Source organism: Gallus gallus, chromosome 1 (genome assembly GCF_016699485.2).
Source record: "Gallus gallus isolate bGalGal1 chromosome 1, bGalGal1.mat.broiler.GRCg7b, whole genome shotgun sequence".
NCBI lineage: Eukaryota > Metazoa > Chordata > Aves > Galliformes > Phasianidae > Gallus > Gallus gallus.
This window is the reverse complement of record NC_052532.1, coordinates 106914143-106938930: the sequence shown is the minus strand read 5'-3', so window position 1 is coordinate 106938930 and position 24788 is coordinate 106914143. Positions and strand designations below refer to the sequence as shown.

The following is a 24788-nucleotide window of genomic DNA, read 5'->3' as shown; positions in this document are numbered from 1 at the left end:
TCTTTCTTTCTTTCTTTCTTTCTTTCTTTCTTTCTTTCTTTCTTTCTTTCTTCCTTTCTTCCTTTCTTCCTTTCTTCCTTTCTTCCTTTCTTTCTTTCTTTCTAACAGATAGTTTTTTTCAGGCACAGTCTATTTCGTTATGACTTATCCCACTTATCCCATGTGGATTTCTGTCTCTCTTAGGTTTATAACATTATGAGAATTTTGTAGCACCTTCATGGCTTGAACCAGAAATCAGAAATAGCAGGCCCAAACCATTGCACGTTCACAAGCTCAGTGGGAGCTGTTTGTCATTGTGTGCATCTGTTCAGCCCAAGGCAAGTGAGGGAATCCGTGGTTATCCACCCATCCCGCAAAGGAGTAATACTTTCTACCATTTCTCTGTCTCATAAACTGACACTGCAATCTCTGCTAAGGAGCACTGTGTCAGGATAGCACCACTGCAGTTCTGATGACTGTTGCAGAACTGGGATCCAGACCTAACACAAATAGCTACTAGTGGTACTACACGCTCAAGCATACAGTAAATGAAATAGTCATCATAAATACAAGGGTTTTTTTTTAGCTCAATAATCTTCTATAACTAAAACAGGGAGGATATGAGGACAGCAGAGTGACTGTAGCATGCAAACAAAATGATAATGGAAGACACAAGTAAACAAACTTAAAGGATTTAAGTAATGAATCAATTACTGATAACATGTAATGGTACAAAGTATTTTGACTTACGTAAGGACATAATTGACACTCACTATGCAGTGAGGCCGTGATGAACGGCTGTTATGCACAATGGTAGCGTAGCTCTGTACCCAAACCCAGCCTCCTTGTTTGGACAGTAGTCGATAGTACTTGGTTGTTACTTGGCCTTTCACCAACACTGCGAATAAAATACAAAAAAAGGCATTTCACATTGCTTGGAGTTATGACCTAGAGATTCCCTGGAGAGATATGTTTGCAAGGGAGGGACTTTTCTCCCTCGTCCTCCTCCCTTAGACTTCCTTCTCCCACAAAACTTCAAATAGCTTATTTGCAAAAGTATCTATCCTAGGAGTAGGCTCCTTTATGTAGTTTCACAGTGTCACATTGTTGTTTACAAATAACAGGTTGTGAACTACTAAGGTTTGTCTTCCGTTCTTCTCCAGTTCACCCTACTCTTTTCTGCTTATGTTCTGCAAAAGCACTTTCTGTTTCTAATCTTCTAACTGAAAATGAGAAGTTCAAGGCAGCAGAAGTATTTTTAAGTGGACACAACATTCCAGTGTATTTGGAAGGATTTTCCATATTCATTGCTTGAAAGATAATTGTGTATTTTGCTGTGAAGTTTATGCTGTGTTACTACAAACCTTTCTCCTCTGTAAGCTCTACATTTCAAAGGTTGACTTAGAAGAGCAGAATTAAAATGCTATTCAGCTCTTAAACACACAAAGGAAGGCAGGGCCAGAGGGATAAATCAGTTATCAGATAGCTTTCACTAAAAATGTAATCCTCTAAACAGCCTGAATGCTCTGTGAACAAGAACATTTTGACATAAGGCTATGCTATAAGAGGAGTTATGTGTCATCTTTAAATATTTAATTTAGCCACAAATCTCTCTGGTTCAGTGCCAGGCATTTATCTAATGATTCATCAGAAGATAATTAACTAATAGCCTTCAACAATTCTTTTTTGCTTGTAAAAACCTAAAGTATTTGTTTAGGAAACCCCATCTTCTCACTCTCCTATGCAGTCTTTTACTTTAAATTAGAAAACAATCTTGATACTCAAACTACTGCAAAAATATATATATATATTTTTTAAAAAAGATAAATAGCAGAAATTCCTTGTAGCTTTGTATAATACATGATAAAGGAATGAAATTACTGCTTTCAAATGTAGAGTATGTACTACACTGAACTCATTACTAAAGCTGAATCTAATTTTATTCTCTTGGTACATGAGCTTGGTGCAGAAGCAGATATATAATAAACCTAAAAACTAGTAGCTTCCTCTTTCAGCCAACTCTAATAGAACAAATGATCACTTGAAGTTAAAATATACAGACTTATAATTCATATGAGATTCTTCTGACATCCAGTATTAAACCAAGAACAAAGAAGTAAGAAGTGTATATATATTTTTTTAATTTGTTTTATTTGTTAATGAATTATATGGCTATCAGTCATCACTGGGGGTTGGCTTTTTGTTGTTGTTGTTGTTGTTGTTCACTTGTTACTTGAGAGAGTATGAGTCTATAATTTCAATAGCAATTAGGGATTGCAATAATGTAAATAATGTAAATAGCCCAATGGAAGACTGACAAACAGAAGCAAGGTTTCTTCTTCTTGGTAAAAAGCCCTTTAAGCCCATTGCATATGGGCCCTCTCTCTGGACAGTATACTCTCTGCACAAGTCAGAATATATTCAGACTTTTCTTCAAATCCAGAAGATCTCCCTAAGAAAATCAAGCTCTTACTAAATGATTATAGACAGGTCTTTCTGGAAGTACTGATTCTTCTTCCATTCTCATAGAATCATAGGCATATCAAGGATAAAAGGGTCATTAGGGGCAGTCAGCATGGCTTCACCAAGGGGAAGTCATGCTTAACCAACCTGATAGCCCTTTATGAAGACATAAACAGGTGGATAGATGATGGTAAAGCAGTGGATGCATTCTATCTTGATTTTAGAAAAGCATTTGACACCGTCTCCCACAGCATCCTTACAGCTAAACTGAGGAAATGTGATCTGAACAATTGGGTAGTGAGGTGGACTGTGAACTGGCTGAAGGAAAGAAGTCAGAGAGTTGCGGTCAATGGGACAGAGTCTAGATGGGGGCTTATATCTAGTGGAGTCCCTCAAGGGCCAGTACTTGGACCAGTCCTATTCAATATGTTCGTTAATGACTTGAATGAGGGAATATAGTGCATTGTCAGCAAGTTTGATGACAACACAAAACTGGGAGGAGTGCCTGACATACCAGAAGGCTGTGCTGCCACCCAGTGAGACCGAGACAGACTGGGGAGTTGGGTGGGGAGAAATTTAGTGAACTATAGCAAGGGCAAGTGTAGAGACTTGCATCTGGGCAAAAACAACCCTAGGTGCCAGTATAGGTTGGAGACTGACCTGTTGGAGGGCGGCATAGAGGAAGGAGACCTGGGGGTCCTGGTGGACAGCAGGATGACCATGAACCAGCACTGTGCCCTTGTGGCCAAGAACGCCAGTGGCATCCTGGGGTGTATTAGAAGGTGTGTGGTTAGTTGGTTGAGGAAGGATCTGCTCCCCATCTACTCTGCCCTGGTGAGACAGCATCTGGGATATTGTGTCCAGTTCTGAGCCCCTCAGTTCAAGAAGGACAGATAACTGTTTGAGAGAGTCCAGCGCTGGGCCACGGTGATGATTAAGGGAGAGGAACATCTCCCTTATGAGGAAAGGCTGAGGGAGCTGGATCTCTTTAGCTTGGAGAAGACTGAGAGGTGACCTCATTAATGTTTATAAATATGTAAAGAGTGAGTGTCAGGAGGATGGAGCCAGGCTCTTCTCTGTGACATCCAATGATAGGGCAGGGGACAATGGGTGCAAGCTGGAACTCAGGAGGTTCCACATAAATATGATAAAAAACTGCTTCACAGTAAGGGTAACAGAATACTGGAATGGGCTGCCCAGAGAGGTTGTGGGGTCTCCTTCTCTGGAGACATTCAAAACCCACCTGGACATGTTCCTGTGTGACCTAATCTAGGTGCTAGTGGGTGGCAGCCCTGCTCACAGCAGGGGGGTTGGATCCTTAAACTCCTTTCCAACCTAAACCACTCTTATTCTATGATATCACAGAATCACAGAATGTCAGGGATTGGAAAGGACCTCAAAAGATCAATATATATATATAAAATACCTATAATGCCTAGATTAGGTATTCCTAATCTAGGTGCTGTCTCTGCCCAGGGCCCCATCCAGCCTGGCCCTGAGCATCTCCAGGGATCGGACACCACAGATTCTCTGGGCAGCTGTGCCACTGCCTCACCATCCTCTGAGTCAAAAATTTCCTCCTAAAATCTAACCTAAATCTCCCCTCTTTTAGTTTAAAGCCATTCCCCTTTGTCCTATCACTATCTGACTGAATAAAAAGTCCATCCCCCTCCTGCTTGTAAGATCCCTCCAAGTACTGGAAGGCTGAAATGAGCTGTCCCCAGAGCCTCCACTTCACCAAAATAAACAAGCCCAGCTCCTTCAGCCTGTCTTCATAGCAGAGGTGCTCCAGCCCTCTTTGTGGCCCTCCTCTCGACCCACTCCAGCAGCTCCACGTGTTTCATGTGCTGGGGGCCTCAGGCCTGGACACAGTACTCCAGATGGGGCCTCACGAGGGCAGAGCAGAGGGGAACAATCCCTTCCACTTCACTGCTAGCCACCCTTCTTGTTGAGGCAGCCCAGGATACTGTTGACCTTCCAGGCTGTAAGGGCACAACTGCTGGCTCACGTCCAACTTTTTGTTCATCAGAATCCCGAAGTTCTTCTCCACCGGGTTAAATTATAGGATATGGCACCCATTTGTTCAGAGAGCAAGAAAATAATTAACAACATCTTGCAGGACAATCAAAAGCCAATCTTTGCTAACACCAAACTATCACTGTTGAGAGTTTGAAGTTTCTGTATATCAGATTTTGCCTCATCCTTGCAGATGTTCTTTCTCAGACCTGCATTTTACACAGAATACTTAAGTGGAGGGTGATAGAGGGTGCATATATACAGATATTGAAAAAATAACGAGGAAAATACATATAAGTTTGTAAACCCACAAAATATATAGACGTATATCCTCCTTAAGTGCAGTGTATCTTGCAAACATAAATATGTTGTGTCTGCTACTCAGCAGAGTCAGTGTAACAATGCCATAGAAGCCTGTTCTGAAAATATTTGTTAATAACCAATAATATGCCATGAAATCACAATGTTTCTTGTGGTTCTGTATTCCAAATTTTACAGTTCTAGAAAACGGTGTTTGTATTTTGGCCCAGATCATCTAACGTATTTTTTCTAATGTGGCCTCCGTCCTCCAAAACGGAATCTAATGGTCTGATGTTTTGCTAGCTATCACAAAGTTCATCCAGATGCTTTGGGACCAGTTTTGACTTTTCTTTCTCTCTAATTCCTTTTTTATTTTTTTTTTAAATCCCTGTTTTAGCTCTCCAGTTAAGACAGGACTTTAAAAGATGTAAAAACCACTGAGGACTGCAGTGTTCCGCTTTTCTTCCTAATTACATGGATAAACCAGTATTTCTCCTGGGACAGGGGGAGGACTCCGTGTCTCCTGCATTTTTAGCAATCTGGGGAAAGTCTGACCTTGACTAAAAGACAGTAGCCGTGCTTCCAATACAGAAAATAAGGTAAATTTCCATTTGACTCTTTGTTAAATTATCCTTATTTGATGCTGATTGGGAAACCTCAGAAATGGGAGTGAGATAAATCCACTACCAGTAAGATCTGTGTATCTTCAGACTTCTTGGTGGCCTCCACTGCAATGGGATGGGAAGGATTCAGTGGCTTTACCCTTGGCTCTGAGATGTGCAATCTGTAACTGGGTGTTCCTCTGTTGTGGTTCTCTCCTCATTTACAAGGCAAGCTGAAAAAGGCATTGGGCTGGCTGGGCTCATCCTTCTGGTCTGTCACAGATGTCTATTTTAAAAGGCTCCATCAGGCTCACAGGCATATGGCTGGGAGTTGCCACCCTACACTTCAAGATATCACTAAGAGAAATGAAATTCTTGGTTCCATGCTGAGAGCAGTTATTGTTTTAGTGTCCCTGGCATGCATAACCTTGTATGTCATCAGTCCAGTTCTTGAGCAGTGTGGTCAGCGGATGGTGCCCTAACAGACTCTACAGTTCTTTTGCTCTCTTAAAAACTAGCGCAGTTCTGCCAAAAGGCCTGATTGCTGTGGGAGCAATAGCAAAGGCAATGGCGTGGACAGTAAATTGTGCTCTTCCATCAGATAGGTTCTATAAATACATAACTTCCAGGAAGCAGCAAATCAGTTTGGGGATGACATCAGCTGGGGCTACAGCTTTGCCAAGGCAAAGATGTGACTCTTGTACAAGATTATAAGATGGAAAGAGCAGTGATGCTAAAACATGTGGGATGCTCAAAGCCTTCTTTACAAAGAGATGATGATAGAAATGAAGGGATTTCTCCAAAGCCAGAAAAGTAGTTTCTATACTGGAATAGAGGAATATTTTGCCTGTACTAGAACAGCTTCTCTATCCTGTCTCATAGAACGCAAGATTCTAAAAGGCAGGGACTCATTATTTGTGTGGCCACATTTCCCCAGTTGAAGAGAAAACACTGTGCATATTGATGGTGCTATAGAAATAAATAACACTATTTCAAACATTAGAATCTTTTTCATAGAGCTGGAAGAAAATCAAATGTTTAAAACAGGAAACGCTGTTTGCTGCCAGCACACCTTAGGCAAATATTCACATGTACATTTTCCTCATAGTCTGTTGTTCTTGTTACACTCCTTCTAACTTGTTCCCCTCAGTTTCCTCTGTTTTGTTCTCCATGCTGCCTAACTTAAAGTTCACAAGCTTCAGGCTTCAGGTCTTCAGTTCAGGATTGTTGGTTTTTTTTCCTCTTAGAAAGAGCAATGCGTTACTCTGCTTTACTGTTTCTTTTCTTTTTTCCCTTTTTTTCTTAATATCCTTATTAGGTGTAAGATGTTTCTCTGCAGATTTCTTCATCAGATGACACTTAATCATCAGATTGTTTTATTGAATGATACGTCAAACCTGCCAGTGTTTTACTGTTCGTGCTCCTCAGACGTTTGCTGATAGATGGTGGGGGAGTTATAACAGTGTTCCCCAGAGAAAGTTTGTACACTTTACATCTGTTTTAATAATTCCTATTACTTAGTATTTTGACAATGATTCTGCAGTGTTCCCACTGTTGACCAAGGTGTTTTGTTTTTTTGGGGTTTTTTTGTTTTTTTGTTTGTTTTTTTTTTTTTTTTGCTTCTTGGCATGTAGCTTCTTTGAAACTTTCATAAATTTCTATGTACTTACCTCATATTTTTCTTCTGATTTTAAACTTTTCAATAGTTTATCTTTGTAATTCTGGAAGAGTAGCTAGAGAACTGCTTTTAGTTATTCAGTTTGGTTACTGTTTTTTTTTTTTTCTTTGTGTGTGGTTTGGTTGTGGTTCTTGAGTAATTCAATAAACATAATGTGTCTCTATTCAGAACACCAGTCATACACAGGTCAAACTAGTAATCGAGCTACAAGTCTTCTACAGTGCACACAGAGCTATCCATGACTCTGCTCTCAAATGGACAAATTGTCGTCCAAAGATGATTGTAGCTATATTGGAAGTATCTACATAATTGTTGACATAGGTATTTTTTAACGGTTGTGACAATAAAGTATGGTTTTTGTATAGGTAAACATTCACAACCAGATGCAGAAGTTAGCACTACAGACAGGATGCCCCCACTGGATATGGGGGAGGTTATTGCACACACTGCAGCACAGAATTGTAGAATTGTTCAGGTTGGAAAAGACCTTAAAGATCATCAAGTCCAACCTCAGCCTAACCATACTACCCTAACTCTAACAACCCTCCACTAAATCAAGCATGTCCTGGTCATTCTAGTTTTTAGGTCATAAAGCAAAATCTTCAGCAACATTATGGCAAATATTAACTTCCTATAAAGGTCAACTTCTGCTTTCCCTGGTGTAGCATACGCTGCCATCAATAGAATCCAGTACTTGGAATTTCAGCACTGGTTTGTGCCAAATACAATTACATCCTCCTTCATTTTCCAAATCCTCATGAATGTCTCAAAGTAAGGTGAAGAACCAACCTCCGGAAGCCTAAAGGAAAGATTTGACTCCAACTGTTTTCAGTCCACAGGAACAATCTGGAAAAAAAATTCACTAATAATTGTTTTTTGGACTTCATCTTTGCATTGTATGGGCTGCAGCAGAGTGAGCCAAGTCCAGATTTCAGCTATTCCCTCAATTTGCTTCTCAAATTAATGCGCTACTGAATGAACTACTTCCCAAGTCCAGATGTTTGAAGATATGATTAGCGTCTCAGTTGGCGGATGGGGGATTATTAAACGTGTATTTTTTTTCCTGACACTCCATTCTCCAAACCTCACCCACATGCTATTAATGAGCATTCATTTCAGTATTTTTGGAGTTTGCATTCACTTCAAACATGGGCTGATTATTACAAACATGTTTCAGAGGAATGGGGAGCTGTTGCATAATTTTTCTTTTAACAGGGACTAGTAAAGTCCAGATTTTCCCCTTTTGCTCACTCACTTGCTCTTTCGTATTTTTTTGCCCCTTCAGGAGTTCATCACCCAGAATCAAGTCCACATTTTCAAAAGAACTCAGATCCTTTAAGTCAAAGATAAAAGTAGCCAGATATGTTTTTTTTTTTTTCCAGAAGCACGGCAGATTGAGTATTTAGCTTATTTGCAGAAGTAATGGTTTCCTTAAGTGATAGCCAAGCACTTTTGAAAATCTATCTCCAGTCAAGGTTTCGAAAGCTTTCTTTTCTTTCCAACGTGGTGCCTTTTGCCTGCAAAACTTCTCACTCTACTTAATAAATTTCAGTCTAGCATTCTTTTTACTTACACAGATGATGAGCATATCGTAAATGGAACACATCACAGCCATGAACATGGTGATAGAGCGTTTTTTCTATCAGATCTTGGGGTTCATATCCAGTTAATTCAGTCACTCTAGAAAAGGAAGATTCCATAATAAGCAAAATCTCCAGGAATATTCAGTCTTATAAACCTAGCATTTAATTGTGCCAGCAAGTCAGGTACCTAAAAACCGTAGGACAAAATATTAGTTTTGGAAACTCAAGAATCCTCATCTTTATAAGAAAATAAACCCTCTCAACCCAGCCAAAGCAAGGTGCAGCTATTCCCTGGCCAGCCTTACACATAGACAGGAAAAAGAGTTCTTATTTCAGCTTTGGGCTTTTGCCACTGCCCTGCATGATCCTTTATACAAAGATCCAGTTGAGGAGCTAGTCACGAAACAATAAAACTACTCTTGTACACCGCTGACAAATTTTCATTTGCTTTTGCAAACATACAAGTGTAGCATGTATGTCTGTCCATAGAGACTGTGATCATGGTCTATAAATAAATTCCAGTTAATGACTAACAGAAGAAGGAAGCAGCTTATTCCAGCTAAAAATGTAGAAAGACAGGAGCTATGAAGATCACAAGCTAAGAAAAGGAAAGCTGAAGCTAGATTTCAGAAAAATTTCCTCACATGACAAGCAGTGGAAGAAAAATGAAAGGATGTGAGACAGCAGCATTTCTGCAGATGTTAAAGAACGAGGCTACCCTGTTCAGACCTATATGAGGCCACACCTGTAAGTCACCTGGGAAGCCAAACTTTATGATTCAAAAGGGTCTTTTTTATTTATTTAGCACTGTTGCTTGAGAACAAAAAAAAAAAGTACATTGTACAACCTGGCCATAATTTAGCTTGTTTACCAAGTGTTGCTGGGGGTGTTTTATTCTGTTATGGGCTTTCTTCATCTAAAACAGCAGATGAGGTGCTATGCAAAGGTGTTATACATGAACAAACAACACACTCCATTGGCAAGTGATCTGTAGAGTAAAGCAGTTAAAGCTGAGGTTCTGGAGCCTGAATATCTTAATTCTGGGACATTTTCTTGAGACTAACTGTAGACTGAGTCTGTGAACTGAAGGCTTTGTAGTAGTTGGGGTGCCCTAGACATGTTCCTGTCTTCTAGTTTAGTCTCATCTGGAATTCACCCAGTTCACATGCCTAATGCATCTTCATGACATGAACTGCTGTGCAGTTGGCGGAGATGGTCGGGACCTTTGCTTCAAAAGGATGCTTTTGGTTTGAACTAAAATACTAGCATGGATACATTCTACATCAGGGACTGACACAGTAGCATCTACAGAAAGGAAGGCAGAGATCTCAAGCAACGTGTGTCACCGAGGGTTGCAGATAATGCAAACTTTCTTATTTATTTATTTATAACTATTATGCATCTTATTTACTCTTGCTCTAACACTAAGTAATCACATGAACTGCACAGAGATTTACATTCTACTTGAGATACAGCACAAGGAGGATTCTTCTGAAGGAAATCAGAAAACAAAAAAAATAGCAACCAACCAACCAAATAAACAAACAAAAAAAGCCCCATGCCTTCATGGTCTAATTTATGAACAAAACATTCGTATCTCCCCTAGCTATACCTTCATCCAGCAATGTCTTGCACACCATTGCATCAGGAATTGCCAACACAGAATGAGCACAGGCGATCTGTTTCCCTATGACGCTATATGAGCATGTTCATATGCTCATGTGAGCATATGAGCATGTGCTTCTCCTCTCCAATGTGCCCTGTCCTTCCTAGCTTACAATTCTAGGGGCCCAAATTCTCACTTAAGCCTATCACAATAGTGAAATAGTTGGTGTAATGTCCTGTTCAGATTTCCATGTCCCTTCTGAATTTTCTGCACTTAAAACAAGGGTGGCAGTTCATCCTGCTTACTTAGTTGGTGAGTACAGAGACAGTTAATCCAAATACAAACAAACAAAAAGCCACAAACTCAAACCAGGTGTGAATTTTTCTGGAAGTGCAGTCTTACTTTGAATTTGGTCTTCATATGAGCCAAAAAGTTTTAAGATTTATAGGAACACCCAAACTTTTGAAATCTTTGAATCTATAAATGAACTGCTTGACTTCCTTAACACAAAAACAACGCCTCAGATAGTCACTGTAGGGAGCTTGGGCTCTGAGGGTTGCTGTGTGTGACAAAGCACAAACAGAAGGAAACAGAGCTTGGGCTAATGATCAGTTCTTCCCTCTAGAGTACCTTAAAGCCTTGCAAACGATGTAGCAATTAAAAAAATAAAAGGGTGCATCACCAAAATCAGAAGCTACAGATCTCTCTAAAGGAGAAACAACTGTCTTTTTCCAGTTACCTTGACAAATTATCTTGCATGTTTTATGTTGCACTGAGTATCCAGAAAGACTTATCTGTTTCTTTTTGTGGCTATGACCCTGGCCTGTCTGCTCTATGACTTACAGCTAAAGATCTAGCAATACTTTTCCTTGCACAGATACCAGAAGCAAATCTGAAAACAGTTTTGTCTTATTCCTAGTACACCCCTAGCCTGAGAAAAAATAATTTGGTTTGCTCAGCTGTGAAAGCAAAGGGCTCTAGTAGTGTTTAATACTCCTAACCATCCTGTGTATGGATGACACCCATCTGCTCTTTGGTAACAACAGCTATGCAACAGTACTGGTTATTTCTGTGCTCCTGTCAACACCTCTGGCTATACTGTCTTCTTTGAAGACATTACTATCTTCAGGCAGTTCCTCTTAGACACATCATTTTCCTTTTTCCACATGCAAAGACATGCTGCTGAACTCCTTGTGCTTCTTTATAGCTGTTATATTAAGTAAAGCATGCCAAGAAAAAAATGCAGAAACAACCAGTTCTTTGTATTTTATCAGCTGATGTCCCACTATCTCATTGACTTAACATGGAAAAAGAGCATGTTCTTCCATGGTTGGCCTGCCATGAAAAACTTCCCCAGTCTTGGATACAGCGTCTTTTTCACTCTTACACATAAATATCATTTCTGCTTCTTACAAATCCAGCGTGTCAGGGAAATGAGAAAGTATGTGACATAATGCTCTCTACATGTAGGGATTTGTAAAGAATGATTGTCTTGTCAATGGTCAAATCTGTTACATTGTCTGGGAATTGGACTTTTTTCCTCAAGGTATCTTAAACTATACAGTACAAAGGATCATTGTGTAGTTAAAGATGCCATATTTTCCAAAAAAGATGAGTGAGTCATTTTACAATTACTTCAGTTCTGGTTTTGTGCTCTCCCCTTTTTAGCCGGTAAGTGAGCTACATCTACTGAGAGTGGATTCTCTTTCCTATGATGGTAATTGCCAATTTCCCAAGTTTTCTTCAGAAAGGCTGTGTTTTCATGTAGTATCCAATGGAATTCATTTTCACTCCAATAACCCCAGTTAGTACAGTTGGCTTCATTATTAAGGCATTAAACTAAAATGCAGAATACTCCATTTTCTTACTACTTTGTCAAAAGCTCGTGTTGATGACCCTGGCAAATCGTTTGATCTCAACATTTTTGTTGCTGCCATTTAAATTACAGGTGATGGTGCATACATATTACTTTAACTAGGTTTGTTTATTAATATTTATGTCCTTTAAGGTAAAAATTTTTACTGCTCATATACATATTAATCACAGCAAGTCTTTAGTTGACTCTGAAAATGTATGTAGCTATCAGTTAAAGTGTACAGGCTCTTTTATGTTGACATGCAAGACAAAATATGGCCTGTCCAGTTACCTGAAGGGCTTTGAAGACCCGTATGGTCTTTGTCTTCCAGGTAATTTTGTAGTGCTTTACTTTCTAGTGGCAATTTTGATCTGTTCAGAATAACACAATCACAGAATTGTTGGAAGGGACCTCTAGAAATCAACAAGTCCAGCCCCCCAAAAAGAAACCACTGTAACTTAGAACTTTTGACTTTGAAAACATTTTATGCTAGAAATGAAATAGCTGCTTACCTGGAATCTAGGAATATTAACTTCAAGTCCAAACTTGCTCTGAACATAAACATGTTACTATGAAGTTTGATCTCAGTGATTGCACTAGGGGGTAAAGATTGACCTACAGCCACCAGTCCAACAATTTGGTAACAGGAATCATACAAAGACATATCGAGCATATACTGCCGTATCTTCAAATAGCCACTGCAGTGGATCACCTAGCATGAGAAGAAAACACAATATCTGATGACAAAGGAAGAGGCCGCGAGTCAACTGTCCACCCAGTTTCAATGAAGTTGTAAGGCAGTACACCCTTATAGCACTATTACTGCACAGTCTGATAATGCTTCAGAATTGTGGATAATTTATAAAGGGAGATTAAAACACGGTAGATGTGATTTTTTGTATTTACAGCCAGTATTAGAACATGTGCTCTTAAAAATTATCTACACTGCTTTCTAGTTTTAATTTTAAAATTTCTTAGGTGTTAATCTCTTGTTTGTTAATCAAAAATATGGAAGGTGCTCAGATTCTCTCACATACATGTATATAGGTATACAAACATCAACATATTTTTAAATAGCTTCTTGTTCTGATGAAAAACACACTCTTGAGATAGCCGATGGAAATTAATGTATCACATCTGTAAAGACTACAGGTTATATGCGCAAATGCACTGGAAATGAGTTTTAAATGACCCTTTAAATGAACTTTTCAGTCAAGTTCAGATGATATTCTTTTGGTATATGACCAAACCCAGGGTCTTGAGACCAGATTCCTGAATTACTATATGCAATTCCTAATCATAGGAGTGATAATTTCAGTGTTAGCCTGTAAAACTACACAAGGCCAGCTAAGGAGAAATACTAAAAAAACAGGGGACTCTTCTGCAAGATTTATTTAATGTATTGTTAGTGTCTAGAAATTATCTGTGCTCCAGCCACTTTTCTGCTTCAAACATCAGGCAGGACACTTGTCTGGGCTTTGTGGGGAATCAGAAATACTCTATACGCATCCTTCAGCTTAATTTCCTTATCTGATTCATTTTTAAATGCATCCAGTGTAAAGGAATTCATTTCCAGTGTATTTAGAACTCTGAACAACTTATGAACTGTCACCTACATATAAATAGACTCCTCCAGTATAACCTCCTTCCTCACCTCCGATAAGCAATATCAAAAGTTATTTAAGATCTTCCTGCAGATCCTACTAATTCTCACTCTATTTCATTACTGAGCTTCTCCTGCACTTGAGCTATTCGTATAATACGTTCAATAGTATTAATTTTTGACTCTAAGTACAGTCAGAGAGAATAAATTTAAGCCGACATCCCACTAAATGAATACATCCTTAAATTCTTCATTGTGTAAACTTGTGATAATGAAAAATAGAAAGACTGTGATTCCTCTAATTACCAGCCATACATGGGAAAAAAAGAAAACCATACAGAGATACCACAGCTAAAAGCTTTGTGTTTTCACCTGATTTCTGATTCCGCTTTGAGACAGAATGATTTTTGTTAGGAAGCAGCTGAGCAAACAAGGGCTCATATAATGAAGAATTGTCAGTGTAGGCAGGTAGGTAACAATGTAAATAAGCAGATAAATGTCTGGACCTTGAATGCCTTCCTTAAATGAGGTCTACTTTTCTTGCATGCTTTTCTCTTTGTTTTTGAATGACTCAAGCAAAACAGATCCTCACCAGGGTATATGTGAAATATCCTACTCTTTCAATATTTAGGTGATAGAATTTTACTGTACAGCTCAAAGAGCAGCACATGTGTACTGCAAAGCTGAAAATAAGAACTACTTGAATGGCAGATGCTATTGTAGAATTTCAGTATATGCTATGTCTTTCTGGTTTCATGTAGTAAAGATAAGATTAATACAAGCAGCAGGATTTGAAAACAATCATCTTAGGTTAGTACAGCTCAAACCCTGAGTTGATATCAATGATTATATTCGGCAACATTATGGTCTCATTAATGTTGAGGCAAATTCTAGCCATGCCAGTGAGTGTCCTGTGCAACTGGGTGGCTGGCTCAGAAAAAACACAGTAAGATCAAGGCAGAGGGATGTGAGAAGACTTTCAACATCCTGCCCCACATTCCTCCGCTTCCATAAGGGAACAAGACCTGAATGTATATTCTCTTTGCACCCCATGGGTGTTCTCCAGATAGCAGTCTGCAACATCAGAGTTTTGGAATATGGGAATGTGCCACAAAGCAAATCCCAGCTCACTCAGTGAGGGTCTGGAGCTACAGTACTGAGGGAATCCACATCAGTACTTTTGCATTTGTTCTGATTCTTTCCATCAAAGACTTTGCTTTCAGGTACACATAGTTAAAACCAAGCTCACTAAATGAACTTCTCTCTTGTATATGTGAAAATAAAAGCTTATATACGTTACCTTGTAGCCACTGCATGTCAATCCTGCATTCCTCTTGGCTAGGACACACTTCATTCTCAGGAAAAATGATCTCTCAATTTCATATTCTGAAAGCATAAACCACACTGCTTATTTATTACTGCAGATTTCAAAACCGCCCATAACATTGTCTTTGGTGATTTTACAGAAGTGCCCCTGCCTCAGCCTTAGACAGCAATAGAAGTCAACCATTCTGCTTTTCCACTCAGTCTCCACCCTTAGGATTTATTTTACTTTGATGTTAAGATTCTCTGTGAAAATTGTAGAAGTCTCAAAATTTCTGTTTTAACTACTCTTCATAAGGCCATCACCTTGTTTCTGAACAACCGGGTACCTGCCTGCATTGCTAAACAGAAGGAAATGTCTCCTTTGGACTGTAAGCAAACCAGGATCCTCTTCAAGGAAATAGCAGAATGAAAAGAAAAAAAAAAAAAAGAATATTTACTGCTTTTGTTATAATTTGAGTGTATGTAGGTAGTCACACCCAGGCTGGTGGAATACTGGCCTCCGTATACAATAATGTTTCCTTTTTCAGTGACTTCTAAGCTGTTCTTGGTAGAAGTTTCTTAAACAAACGTGTTTAAGGGTAAAATCAAGGAAGCTTTTGAAGTTAAATATTGCTCAGGTACCCTTGTAAAAAAAGAAGCTCTTATTTTCTTTAACACTTAGCTATTCTTTTAAAGAGTTTAGACATCCCTGGTTGTTCTGACTTTGTATTATTGGAAGTTGCAGTTCAGCAGAACAGAACTATATCAGGAAAAGAAAACTCGTTTGGTACTTATGCGAACAGAAGAATCGGGGAACCTGAGGGGTTTGCAGGTTTGTTGCAATATGTAGTATTTTCTAAATTTCCACAGGGTTTGATACAAAGCCCACTGAGATCAGCAGGAGTCTGCTTTAATTTGATTTTACTGTTGAGCTGTGTTTCCGATTTTTGTGCATCCATCATCCAATTAACACCTCTGAGCCACACACCTGCAGTGGTTGAGCCTCAGACCACTACCTGGAAACCAATAAACTCTTCACATTAAGTTCTGAGTTTAAAGGTCTGAAGATACAACCGCAGGAAAATGGACTTGGCAAGAAGGGAAAAGAAATGCAATACACAGTGCATCTCAACAAGTACCAGCCTTCCTGAGTATTTGAATTTTCCATTTGTCTTCCCAAAGCAAATTAGATCCATATGGGAAAAACAGGCATTCTAAATGAGGTGGCACATCTACGATAGACTTTTAAATATAAATGTATATATTTTGTAGGGAGGAAACCGTACAGTACAAATAACTATTGCTGAAGTATGATCTCATGAATAAAGAATGAATCTGAAATTTAGGTGCAATTCTTTTTTTTTTTTTTTTTTTTTTAATCCACATTTCTACAAATTTTACTGGTGCTTGCTCTCTTACTGCCACAGTCCACCTCACACAAAATAAAGACAACTTTCTTTGAGGGTATCAAGGGAGAAAAATGTTAATGTTCAGCAATGAGTACTGGAAAACCAAACATCTTCAGGCATGGACTGAGTTGCTAATATTCTTATATTCTTTTATTAGAAGAGATGATTAGTGAAACTGGAACCTTTTCAAATGCCCTGCTACGAGACCCAAAGGACCTCTTTCCATAAAAAGCTCCTTCTTTAGCTGCTTCCTTCTTTTTCAAATATTACTGCAGACTACTACAGACAGTGCTATAGAAATGCTCAGTTCCAACTTTACCGTTTCAACAGAAATGTGGTTATGTTTATAATGTGATCTTTGCTTCTCTATAAAACTATACTAACACCCAGACTGTAAGATAACATTTCTTTCCTTTGTTGTTTAAAATTGGTGGTTATCTGCCTGATTTCAGTATCACAGATAGTAAACAATAAATCCTACTGGGACACTAGCTCTCTTTACTAGCTACAGGCTATTCAGAAAACCAAGAGAGCAATTAAAAGAATTCAAGGTCAAGGATGTTGTGTAGTATAAGACAGCAGTGTGAAGAAGGATAGAGTTGTGCCACCGTAGTAAGTAATATGGGGAGGGAAGACTGATGGAGCTGTAATTTAATGGTAGCTGTATGTGATTTGTGAGACTGAAGAGTAATGATTTGTAACTTTCTTCTTGTCTGTTATCAGGTGCAAATTTAAACAACTATCATTTAATAATTATTTATTTATTATTTTTGGATCACTGAATTATTAGGTTTTAGTTGTGTGTTGCTGAACCAACAAACAAGTCTCTTAAATCAGTTACATCTCATGTCTGCAATCTGAAGAGGAAAGAGTTACCCATGAGGTAACCAGGGACTCATACAGGAGCTCCTGGTTTGGAGAACTGAGCTAGTTGGTATGAAGGTAGCAAAGCAAAAGGAGAGATGATGCTCATATGACCAAGCAGAACCTGGACCCTCCTCAACGTACTGCTCTTTAGCCTGAAGAAACTGAAGGAATTCATACATGATGATGATAAGCAAACCTCCTGGACCATAACAACCATAACAGAATTGCTTAATAATGCAACATGGCCCCTAATGTAGATGGATGCAGAGCATTTTTAACCAGCAAGCTGGGCTTGTTATGTGACAAGTTAAGGATAATGGTTGTTTCACAGTGCCTAATGGATTATGTACAGGTACTACATGGCATCTTTCATCTTGATTTCAGAATTGGAACTGAGAAGTGCAAAAGCTATCAGAGAGAGATTCTTTGTGAGAGTGTGTAAAATCCACTGCCAAGCTTTGTGGCTCATTAACTGGGAAGGAAGAAGTGGAACCAGGCCATTCATATTCCTTATGCTTACCTTAGCACAGTCTGTGTGCGTGGATGCTTGTAAAAGCACTGTTCTATCCATGTGAATCTGTTGTTGGTCAGCTCTGTGTATGTGTGTTTGCGTGCACCTACTGGGAATAAAACCATGTCCAGATCTGATCAAGAGATTGTAAAATAAAAAAGAGCAGTAAAACCGAAGCCCTTGCATAAGGAACTTGATACAAGAGTGTGAGCAGTGTGAATTAGGGGTCGTATAAACTGATACATTTGTTGGTGTGAATCTTCAGTATCCTTAAGCGCAGACAAAGGCAGGTGGCAAAGTGAAAAAGAATTGAAATAAATTTGTCAATGTAAAGGTGACTGTGAAATAAAGACTCTTGATATCCCACTGGATACTAACACATCCGTCAGTGTAATGCACAACTTGAGTTAATCACATCCAGGCTGTACCTGGTGCAATTAAGAAGGCCTACTCTGATGGAAGGAATGTAGACAAACGGGGCACTCCAAGGTTTAGAAAGAAAAGAGAGAAGCTGAATGTTCAAATAGAAGAAATCAGAGAAGCTACAAGAAGAATGATTACTAAGACATGCTGTCCTGCTACAGAGGTTAATAACAAAAATGTGAAGAGATAGTAGACACAAAAAGGTGTTTGCAAAGCAGGAAAAATGCCTGTAGCATAAATGGCCAGCGCCTGCTGTAAAAGTATGGCTGGAGATGTTGGAGGATGCAGCACAAGTCTCAAATTAATAAAGCAAGAAAAACAATAAACGTAAACATAATGCTTCAGACTCAAAAAGAGGTGAACATAACTGAAGAATTTTGTCACTTAAATGGTTTTATCAATGTCAATTAAGTTCTGAAGTACTGCTAAAATGTAAGAGAATAATGCAACCAGACTTAGTAATATATTGATATCAATGCTGTTTTTTTTCATGTAATTATGTAAAGAATGCACATATAGAAATAGAAACAGTCTTAGGCTTTCAAGAAGATAAAAGGGCTGAAATAAAGAAGAAATCAATCAAGTACTGCCAGTTCTTATGGTGATACATATTGAGAGAACTGTGGGTTAAGTGTGTATTCATGAAACTTTGAGAGAGAATAATGAATAGTGAAATGTTACTATTGAACCAGGAAACAAGTAACAGTGAAGAAAAGTAACCTTCTTGAGTATTAGAGAATACGTATGCTTGTTTAATAATTAAAGCTTAACCTCTGTATTTAATATTCCAAATGTTATCTCCATAAAAGCATAGCTATAAGTGATGATAACACCTTTGTGTTAAGTGTTAAAAACAATGTAAAGATCAACATATAAATGTAGAAACCACTTGTTTAAACTGAAATATTTAGCTTTTGTTTTGTTTTCGTTTTTTTTGTTTGTTTGTTTGTTTGTTTTTTGTTACAGTGAAAAGGCTAAACCAACACGTCAGCTAATGAAGGATGGGAAATAAAATACTACTGAGTAGACAAAAAAATTCTGAAGTAGATCTTCCCACTGAGTTCACACAAAAGAAACAATCAAAAGAGGTAAGTAAGTAAGAGGTAAAACTGCATTCAGCATAAAGATGCTTTCAGCAAAGCTGTACTTTACCACTGCACCTTTGCAACGCCTGGAACTGAGTCAAGTGTACGTTCACATAATGTGATAATGGGGATATTTTCAACTGAAGTAAAACAACCTCATATGTAAACTCAGATTTGTCACTGCAGGAGGTATTGTGTATTACATTGCCCTGTTGGCTACAGCTTCCATAAGGAAGCTAGAAACCTGGAAAACTGACAGCAAGCTGCAACCAACCTTCACCCTGAAGTACAGGAATCTTTCAAACCTGGGGACTGACAGTGAAATTCACTGTACCTGACTGATATGAGACATTCACAGAATAGTCTCAAAACCCAACCACAGTGCTATACTTGATGAAAGATAATAAAGCTATGTTAGTAATGCCACAAGCGGTGCTGCTGTGTACTTGTATATACACTTTGCCCAGTAGAGTAAAGAGGCAAACACAGTACCTTATGGAGATGTTAAGTGCCTTAGTATAGCAATGACTGTGGGGAACTGTAGATGATTCTTACACAGCTAATGGCAGAGGAGAAGTCCACAGAGCTTCCAGGTTAAGAACGTGAATGAGTGTGAATGTGTGCGACTGTGTGTATGGAGAAGGGAGTGGGAGGTATTTGGGTTGTTTTCTTCAAAATACAACAGAACAATGTTCTGCTATTCCTATCCAAGCAGTTTATGCATCTGTTTTGGAATCGACCAGCTGGGTTTTCAAAGGTGTGACAGCCACTGCATGGGGAGAGCAAATTTTGCTGCAGTACATGATGAATTTCTCTGCTGTTGAATCTCTTAGTGCCATTTCTTTCAAATACCTACTATTCCAGAATGTTCACCACATACATTGAAGCTTATCTGTTTAATTGCACCTTCTCCAGCCCTTGCCTGTCTACAGTTCTGAGAGACAGCTGTGTTTCTTTGCGAAAGTTTCTAATGCAACTTTCCTATGTGGATATAAGTATTGCAGCTTGGCACTGCTCCTCCCATCCTTACCCTTACTTTCCATGTCAGTATCTATTTTTGTCTCTTTATCTGAATGCAACTTGTTTTCCTCTCCTAAACAATCTAAAAACAGCTCGAAGATCAATCCTTCTTTTCATAACAGAGTTATTCAAAGTTTGTGCATTCTTTTGTTCAAGCTTTTTCTGAAAACAAGTTAAAAAGTATCTCAGCATCTTGTATAGCTAAAAAAGAAACCTCTTCCCCTGCTTTTAAATTGCTAAGTATCTTGAAATGTTCTCATGATAGCTTCTTGGAAAGAAGGCCAAGTGTCTTCATACAGCTGTTAACATTTCCCAGAACTTACTGAAATTGTGTTTATCTACTACAGGAATTAGAGATGAAAAGCAGAGCTTTAGGATTCTTTCTAAAAGTTTACTCTCCCATTTTTGGCATAGTCCTTCTCTTGATCCAGTCATGTGAAATGTGATCTCAAGTCTATTTTCTATTCTAGCCATTTCCAATACTTGTTATGGATTGGATTTTCTCATGATAGCAAATTTCTGTTTTGTTTGTTGGTTTTTTTGTTGTTGTTTGAAAGTGATCGTCCTCTCCCCATTACTCCCCACATTTTTACAGAAATGTGAGTGGTTGGTAATACTTGGAAATAAAAACTAAAACACTGTTTTTTATCAGCATGATTATATACTTCTAGCAGATTTCTCTGTTTTTTTTTTTTTTCTATTCTCTTCTTTGGAAGAGTATAACTGAGGTTCATGAGATCCTGACTTCTCTGATCTGTCTACTATCAGATAGTTTAATAGGCACTAAGTTTGAGGTATCATTCATGGGTTTTACAGGGGAGGCACTGCAAGTCCATATCCAAGATAATAAATCAAATTTATCATTCTTTATTTTTCAAATTCCATCTGCCTTATCCGATTCAGAGAAATGTTTCTGTTCTACTAATAGATGACTCTATGACCTAGTCATCTTACGGAGGCTTCCTTTTTGGTGTGCTGCTACAACTTAGCTGAGTAAATTCCGTAAAAGCTATAAATGACGCAGAGAGTAAGTGGCCTAATTCAAGTCCTACCCCAACTCATCTGTATGCTAACATCTCCACAGAGCTGAAGCACAGCAACTTGTGAATGAGAATGCAGACAGACATTGTCATCTCTGGCCATACCAAAGATGTATTTCATTCTCACAGCTCTTAACATCATTTCTACAAAGGATGCTGTCTCAGTTATGCCTTTTCCTTACCTACCAAATCACTCAAGACATTTTGATGGTGAGCATAGGTCAAGAATAAAATAGCCTGTTTATATTTTACAGATGTGTACTTTTTACTGTTGTAAACAGCATAAATGTCATGGTACACAAAATTAGTTTTGCTATATTGAATACAGAATTTGTGTGCATGTGTGTCTTGCACAAGACTGTCAAATAAGATTCTCCAAGCTATTTTGTGAAATTACAGTTAGTTTTATGGAAGTCAGAATTATCTGGACCTGAGGGTGAAACTATGGAAATCCTCTTTGCTTTCTACTCCATCTCTCTTCTCTTTTGAAAGGAAGCATTCTCAAAGTTCTGTGGTCTGCATGCTGCTTGTACTATGGACTGAGAAAAGAGAGTCACAATTTTTTCCATAGCTTCATCTCTCGTGTCTTTATTTTCTGTAAGGTAAAGGCTTCTGTTTTACATATCTTTCCCAAAATTCCTGGATTTAGACATCAGCAAAATATGGCATCACTTTGCTATAGAACCATAGTGTAAATTGACATACATGTGCATGTAAACTGCATCATGCTTCACCATGGACTGTTTTAAAAATGTATGCCTTGTCCATCGCTCTAGAAGATTACAATACAGCATTAAAAATGAGAACTTTTGACACAGCTAATGATGTGCCACATCAATGTAAGTCTTGATTTCTGTTTGCTCTGTAGGGCAGCTTGTGTGTAATGTCAAAGATCTGTTGCAGTGTGGGAAAAAAAAAAACTATTTTGAAATGGCACACCTAAACTGAAGCACACCATTACCTGCTTCTGCTTTCCTTCCCACAGCTTGTTCAGAGGCACGTGCGTTCCTTTGGTGTCAAAGCATGAACATATGATAAGCTGTGCTCCATGTCCCTGCTGAATTGTTTTATAGGGTGGAAACATAGATAGCACAAGTTCATGTCTGGATGATACTTTCCTGCCAATCCCCCAAACACTCTGCATATTTTTACCCTTTCGGTTGGTTATTTTCATTTTACCTCCTCTATACTATAAAGTTGCACATGTTCTGTTCTTACTCTGCAAAGCATCTGGGTCCCACACAGTGCAATGCTGACTAAAAGAGCATGCAAGCTTCTTGGCTAGCTTATTCTTTTTTGAGCATAGCAAGGCTACAACTTTTGTGAGATGCAAGAGAGACAAATGCCAGAACATCCAGACCTTAATTCTGAATGCAGGTGACCCCAACTTCTAGCACATGAAAGATGTAAAAGCATTCTAGGAACTATGCAAAGGAGATGCTTGTAGGATAGTTTAGACAGTTCTTGTAATGATGTCCTTGAAGCTGGGAATCCAGGACTGGCAAACACAACAGGTCAGGGTAAGAAGGGGCCTGCAAATGCATTTGGTGGATTTCCCTCAGACAAATTTAGAGCAGACCTTCAAGTGAGCTTGTGGAAAGCCAGGAGTGAGACCAACACATTGACCACCAGCTTTATTATCACTGTGCTAGAAAGAACAGTGCCTGAGTGAGTCTGTGAATACAACTATTCTGTGAAGTAAAATGCTGCATGCGAAGGGACATATGAAAACCACATTTCCTTTTTCTTACTTGGTATGTGTGGTCAAAAACTGGATTCCAAGTAAAAGAGAAAAACCAGATTATTTACTTTCCCTTCTCCCTGTTACACTGAAACATCATATATACACATGCAGGTTACAGGCTGAAGCGTATATCCTTGAGAATACTCTGTCCTCTTTTTAGTAACTAAGTGACACCAGTTGAATGATAAAATATAAATGTCTTGTATTGTGAAAACATAGATTTTATATGCGTACATAGCAAGTTCATATGCAAATACTAAGTTGACAAGTTTGTGTGCTGACTTGGTGTGTTCTGATAATCTTGCTGTGGCAGAAAGAAATCTGTTCTGTTGTTAACCATGTCTTTGATTTCCAAGCTTGCAAAAGCTGCCCAAATTTCCTCCCTGATCAGACAGTTTGTTCTGCGCTCTAACAGCATCCAGAATCCCACCAGTGCTGCAGAGAATAAATTGTCTCAATGATCATTCCTGTGATCCAAATGCAGCATTTGTTAGCATTTGCCCAAATCCTCCTTTGCTCCTACAAGTGATGCTTCCAATTTTTTTTTTTAAGAGAAGAAATTCAGCAGGGCAGTAGGTAGAAAGGCAAATTCTAACTTGTAGTCTGAAGCACTCTATTCTTGCTATACTTTTTTGATCACTATCACTGAAAATAAAGAGGTTTTTAGTGGGGTGCCAGCAGTCTGCCCTCTTCCACTTTTGTACATCCAAAATAATATTTTTTTCTAGATTTCCCTAGTTTAGAATAATACAAACGTTAGCATCAGGATCATTATGTTAAACCATTAGCCTTCAGGAACAGTTTTCCTATAAAATACTTCCAAATGGATCAAAACAAACAGAAAAAATCCTACCAAGTTTTGTCTTTTTGCATAGGTGCTACTAGAAAAAAAAAATCTTTAGAACAGTGTGACAAACTATCTTTCCATATATAGTTTTCCATTTATTCCCTTATTTTGATATCAAGTAAAGTGTGAGTAGGGAAGATGGTGTTCCTTGAGAGGAAAAGTGTGGACTGGTGTTTACTTCTTAGCTGGAGTGGAACAGGTGGAGAGCCTGACACAGTGCATTCCATACTCCTTGTATTACTTACTGTATGATTATAACAAATCATATAAGAATTACCTAGTTGCTAGCAGACAAATAATATGTCTGATAAATACAATATCCCTCTTTCTTTTTGTCTACTTTTGGGTATGTTAATAAATTGCTTTTAGTACACCATGACTTGATGTGCAAGTCAGCAATGGTTGGGAAGCTGTAGGTGTTTAAAAGGTTTGAAATCCTTGAAAAAAAAACAAACGCATGAAACCAATAAGAGACACGCTAATCCAAATTGTTTAGCTCCAAACACACACAAGGACAAGCAGCACCTGATTCTGAGTCCCTCTCAGTATTGCTTGCTTGTCTTACACAAACAGCAGGGCAAATATCTCTTATTTCTCTTGCTTGTATTCAGCTTCAGACATGATCAATTACCAGTCATATTCAGATTTCATTGCCCTGATATTTCATTCGAAAATTTCCTGCTGAATTCTTACAGATATGATTCAGGAGGTAAATCACTTCTCAGTAAAATCCTATGGTTTTGTAACTGTAGAAAACAGTTCTGGTACAATCCTCCACATTCAGCCCCTGAAAGTCAGACACTATTTCAGATACGACCGTGCTTATCACCTCAGAACAATGTACCTATTAAC

The 24788-nt window shown here is 38.5% G+C and overlaps 1 protein-coding gene across 2 annotated transcripts in view; it reads right to left on the bottom strand.

Annotated features, from left to right (window-relative positions):
- The window catches only part of SIM2 (SIM bHLH transcription factor 2), a 60269-nt gene that overhangs the window by 14010 nt on the left and 21471 nt on the right, over positions 1–24788 (bottom strand). For both annotated transcript variants that reach the window (XM_004934541.5, XM_040652059.2), the window contains exons 5-8: positions 14986–15071; positions 12595–12794; positions 8612–8718; positions 730–877 (exon numbers count right to left, since the gene is read on the bottom strand). In XM_004934541.5, the coding sequence (XP_004934598.2) occupies positions 730–877; positions 8612–8718; positions 12595–12794; positions 14986–15071 (541 nt within the window). The remainder of the gene's footprint in view (positions 1–729; positions 878–8611; positions 8719–12594; positions 12795–14985; positions 15072–24788) is intronic.